The sequence below is a fragment of the Piliocolobus tephrosceles genome, chromosome 1 (assembly GCF_002776525.5).
Source record: "Piliocolobus tephrosceles isolate RC106 chromosome 1, ASM277652v3, whole genome shotgun sequence".
Lineage (NCBI taxonomy): Eukaryota > Metazoa > Chordata > Mammalia > Primates > Cercopithecidae > Piliocolobus > Piliocolobus tephrosceles.
Window position 1 is genome coordinate 99252197 of NC_045434.1, and position 5223 is coordinate 99257419.

Here is a 5223-nt window from a genome sequence, read left to right on the forward strand (position 1 = left end):
AGCTTGCAGTGAGCCGAGATTGTGCCACTGCACTCAAGCCTGGGCGACAGAGCAAGACTCTGTCTCAAAAAAATATATATATATATAAATAACTAAATACATAAAATAAAAATAAAAATAAACTATTAGGGCTAGCTAGGGTTTTCTTCCTCTTCTGAGGCTTCACATCACATCAGCTGCAAGGCTTACTGCCTCACTGCCTTCCCCAGCACCCATAGTCAACCACCCCTGGCCTCCCTGGGGCCACCTGCACAAAAGCATATGCCACTCAGATAATGGAAATTTTATTCTAAATGCTTATTTTAGACTCAGAAAGATCCACTCTCTTATGCCCGTGTGGTTGATGTGCCTGCTCTGACCTGTGGTTTTTGCACAGTTGAAGGGTCATACTGTCCCTCTCTCTGCCTTCAAGGAGGACCAAACTACCTTCTCCCATTTCTCTCTCTCCCTCTTTTTTTTCTTTTTGAGTTGGAGTCTCATTAGAGTGCAGTGGTGTGATCTCAGCTCACTACAACTTCCGCCTCCTGGGTTCAAATGATTCTCATGCCTCAGCCTTCCAAGTAACTGGGACTACAGCCGAGCACCACCACGCCCAGCTAATTTTTTTTTTTTTTTTTCAGTAGAGATGAGGTTTCACCATACTGGCCAGGCTGGTCTTTAACTCCTGACCTCCAGTCCAGTGATCTGCCCACCCTGGCCTCCCAAAGTTCTGGGATTACAGAGGCATGAGCCACAGTGCTTGGCCTACCTTACCCCATTTCTGATGGCTCATCTCATCTCCAAATAACCTACTGGAGGTCTGGTGGGTGTTATGATGAGAGAAAGGGGAGGAATGTGGTCACTGTGAAAAGACACATGGGCCCTGCCATTGAGGAGGTCTCAAACAAATAGAAAACATTCAGAGACAGGGACAATAGTTCCCAGAAGGCCACCTGGAACTGAAGGGAGAGGCTGTAGCCTCTATATTGCTCCTATTCCTGAGTCTCCTCAGGTTTCTCAAGATATCGGATGCCTCCTGTCTCTAATTTCCTCAGGATCAGTGGCTTGAGCTTTGGCTATGAGCCTAAGCTCTGAGCTAACTGCTGGATCCTCTGGGAATAGATTTTCTTTTTCCTCTACTGTTTCCCCGTGGACTCTCCCTGCCTTGTACTCATATTTCCACTGAGACTAAGCAGCCTTAGTCATGCTCCAGAAGCAGAGAGGTGACACGAGTCTAGAGAAATTTGCATGCATATTTGTGTGGGCTTTGGATAGTCAGAGCCTACTAGAGACTCATCTGATATCTAACTTGGTGCCACGACTAATCTTCCTTCTCTGTCTTGCTACCTTCTAGTCACTAGAAACATATAAGTGTTGGAATGGGCAGGACATTTGAATTCTCATCGTTGATTCCCCAGTGATTTTCTATTGGCCTTAAAACAACATCCCACCTTCTGTCCCCAGTTGCATCACCAGTGAAAAGGGTGGTTGTTGCACTGACCTTTCCCAGAGTGTACATGAAGGCCAGCTGGCTATCAGACAATGACATGTTTTGAAAGTCCTCTGACCTCTGTGAGGTCAGTTGAGAACAGTTGAGAGTGCTACCATTTTGTCACAGCCCTAAGGATGCAGATTATGCTGAAAGCGTGTTGTCCAAATCTGAATGATGAAAGCCAATTACAAACTTGAAAATGAAAATAGACCCCAGATGCAAGGAGATGAGACAGTTAGATTTACTTCCTCTTTTCTAATCAAAGAGGTTTCATGTTGAAGAAAATCATTGTTGGGATTGCAGGAGACCTAAACACAGTCACCATGAAGCTGGGCTGTGTCCTCATGGCCTGGGCCCTCTACCTTTCCCTTGGTGTGCTCTGGGCATCCCAGATGCTACTAGGTAAGTAAAATATTTGAATATTGGTATGGGAATGGAGCTTTGCTTAACTTTGGGGAAAGGACCTGAAGGAAAGAAACATGGACTAATTCTGGCCCTCCAGAGAAGCAGTGTTCAAGTGGAATAAGAAGGGTAGGTATAAGAAAGTTTGGTGTGCAGGATTGAATGACTTTCTGAATATAAAAATCTTCAAGCCTTTTCCATCCTGAAAGTCCCCTCGGCCCATGATGTCCTCTCTAGCTCTAATCTCAACTCTTTTTTTTTTTCACATATGAGACAAGTTTTCTTAAAAGAATAGTTTGCACTTCCTATCTCCACTTCCTCACTTCTCACATACTCCTCAATGCTTGCAGCCTGGCTTCCACTGGAATCGGTTTTGTCTAGGGCACAATGACCTCCATATTGACTGGGTTATGGCATGCTTTTCAGTTCATATCCTGCTGGACTTCTTTGCTGCACTGTTTATCACTTACTCCTTTTTGCATTCTCTACTACCCTGGCTTCCATGGCACCATTTTCTCCTCATACTACATGGACTTCTCTTGATCCCTTAATAGCTTCTCTTCTCTTCCCCTTAAACACTAGTGTTCTCTATAGTTACAGCCTTGCCTCTGTACTCCTCTTTCTTTAGACAATCTCCTTCATAAGCTTATTTGTCTATATAATTTTTGCCACTATAACTCTGTATTTAAGAGTCCCAAATCATATCCCCAACCTAACCATGCTTTTGAGCTTCACATTCAAATATCACGCTTCATACCAGACATAGCTACCTACAGGTGTCTCTGCACCATGTGACCAGAGCTGAACTTATCTGTCCTTTTGCCCCCCGCCTCATCTAATTCATTTTCCACTATTTCTGATCTCAGCTAATGACACCAGCATCTACCCTTACAAGGCCACAAAACTGAGAAACAATCCAGACTCTTCCTTCTTCTTCATTCTCTAAATCTGATCAATCATTAGGTTTGGCAAGTTTTGCCTTCTAAATTGTTCATAGAAGCAGTCCCTTCCATGGATCATCACTAATATCTTAGGACAAGCCCTCATCCTCTATGACTTGGGCTAGTCCAGTAAATTCCTAATTAATCTCCTTGTCCAAATCTTGTGTTCTTGAAATGAATTCTGTACCCTGCAGACAGAGTAATTGCTAAAACTCAAGTTTACCAACCCAAATTCCTTATCATGGCACAAAAGGCCAAGCAGCCTCTGCTTTTACCCTCTCAGCCTTGTAACTTATGCTCTAATAAATCTCAATCAGTTCATAGTTACATACTCACACACCAGACTCTTGCCTGTGTCTAAGGCTTTGCTTATACCACCATCTCCACCTGAAATGAGCCCTTTCGATGGCCCCCTATTCTCCTCTTCCTTGCAAATGTGTAGGTACCCCTAAAGACTCAGCTTAAGTGGTATCTTTTCCAGGCAGCTTTTCTTGAATGCTTCTTTCTGCTCCAATGGCTGCTTGCGATACATTTTCTTACTATAATATTTTCCTACTTATGCTGAAATAATATTTTCATCTACCTGTGTCTTCCACTAAATTGAGAGCTACTTGTGGTTAGGGACAATTTTTTTTTTTTTTTTTTTCTTGTGATAAGAACTGCAGACTTGGAATCAGATACCCTGGTTTCAAGCCCCTCTTCCATTTACCAGCTCTATGTCACTTTAGAAAATCACTTTTTATATCTCTGGTTCAGTTTTATCATATGTAAGATGAAAATAATAGTACCTACTACCTAAGGTTTATTGAGTGAGTTCCCAGTAACCCAACAAGATTTTATTTTATTTTGTTTTTTGAGACAGAGTCTCACTCTGCCACCCTGGCTGGAGTACAGTGGTGCAATCACTGCTCACTGCAACCTTGACCTCTTGGGCTCGAGCAGTTGTCCTATCTCAACCTCCCAAGTAGCTGGGACCACAGGCAAGTGCCACCACGCCTGGCCAATTTTTTAAAAATTATTTGTTGAGCCAGGATCTCTCTATGCTCCCTAGGCTGGTCTCAAACTCCTGGGCTCAAGGGATCCTCGCACCTCAGCCTCCCAAAGTGCTGTGATTATAAGCATGAGCCACCGTGCCTAGACAAGATTTTATTTTATTTATTTATTTATTTTTATTTTATTTTTATTTATTTATTTATTTATTTATTTATTTATTTATTTATTTATTTTTTTGAGATGGAGTCTCGCTCTGTCGACCAGGCTGGAGTGCAGTGGCACGATCTCGGCTCACTGCAAGCTCCGCCTCCAGGGTTCACGCCATTCTCCTGCCTCAGCCTTCCAAGTAGCTGGGACTACAGGCGCCCGCCACTGCGCCCGGCTAATTTTTTGCATTTTTAGTAGAGACGGGGTTTCACCGTGTTAGCCAGGATGGTCTTGATCTCCTGACCTCGTGATCCACCCGCCTCGGCCTCCCAAAGTGCTGGGATTACAGGCGTGAGCCACTGTGAAGATTTTATTTTTAAAAAGAAAAAATGGAGAGGAGGCAGAGCACAGTTGAGTGACAGTGGAGGAACTGAAAAGAGGTAGCATTACAGTGAAGGGAGCTGAGAGAGGATGGAAAGAAAACACCTGGTACTGCTGTGATGAGAATTAGGAAGTAGAGAGGGGCCTTGGTACGGGACATGACAAAATCAAAGAAGAACGCTGGGCTATTGGGAGTGCAAGAGAATAAAGGCAAGTGGGGCATGAAATGACAGTCGGATGGAGTGAAGAAGTATGCACATGTGAATGGTCATGAGGCTGGAGGAAGGGGAGAATAGTTAGGGAGATAAGGAGCAGTCCCAGAGAAGGGAGACATGTCACTTCCCTTGCCTGGGTCTACCATGAAGGTAAGAGATAGGTTGAGAAGATGTGGTGAGAAATGGATAACTCTAAATTTCAATCTGGAGAAAAGAGTTGTTCCACAGTTACTGGTATGGACTGGGAGGAGGGGGAAAAGACAGAGAAAGCTCTATGCCACTGCCAGGGAAAATTCAAGTGGCAGAGGACATTAAAGTAGAGAAGGCTGAAAAGTGAAGACCTGCAAGGGGGAGGGAGAAAGGAGGAGAGACACTGCTGGGTACTGAAAGCTCTTTGATAGATAACACATTCAAGGCTGAGGAGCCAAGTGAAGTTTGGGAAAATCAGAATATGAAAGAAAGTCCCCGAGGAAGGTCTGAGGACTGAAGTATACCATAATACCATATCTGCACAGTGAAGTAAAAAGAACACTGATTTTGGACCCAGACACACCTGCCTTTCCTGCTCCATTGCTTAGTCTCTTTTTAAGCTTTCGGTATGTTAATTTGGCCTGTCTCTCTCTTTCTTTTCTTTCTTTCTTTCTTTCTTTCTTTCTTTCTTTCTTTCTTTCTT

At 43.6% G+C, this 5223-nt stretch overlaps 1 protein-coding gene across 3 annotated transcripts in view; it reads left to right on the plus strand.

The window, feature by feature from the left end:
• Positions 1 to 1501: 1501 nt before the first annotated feature.
• FCRLA (Fc receptor like A) overlaps positions 1502 to 5223 on the plus strand; it is an 8257-nt gene continuing 4535 nt past the window's right edge. The window contains exon 1 of one of the 3 annotated variants that reach the window (XM_023190337.1): positions 1502 to 1873. In XM_023190337.1, coding sequence (XP_023046105.1) covers positions 1744 to 1873 — 130 coding nt within the window. In that variant the 5' untranslated portion in view covers positions 1502 to 1743. The remainder of the gene's footprint in view (positions 1874 to 5223) is intronic. The other 2 variants (XM_023190334.1, XM_023190335.2) reach the window with 2 other exon arrangements.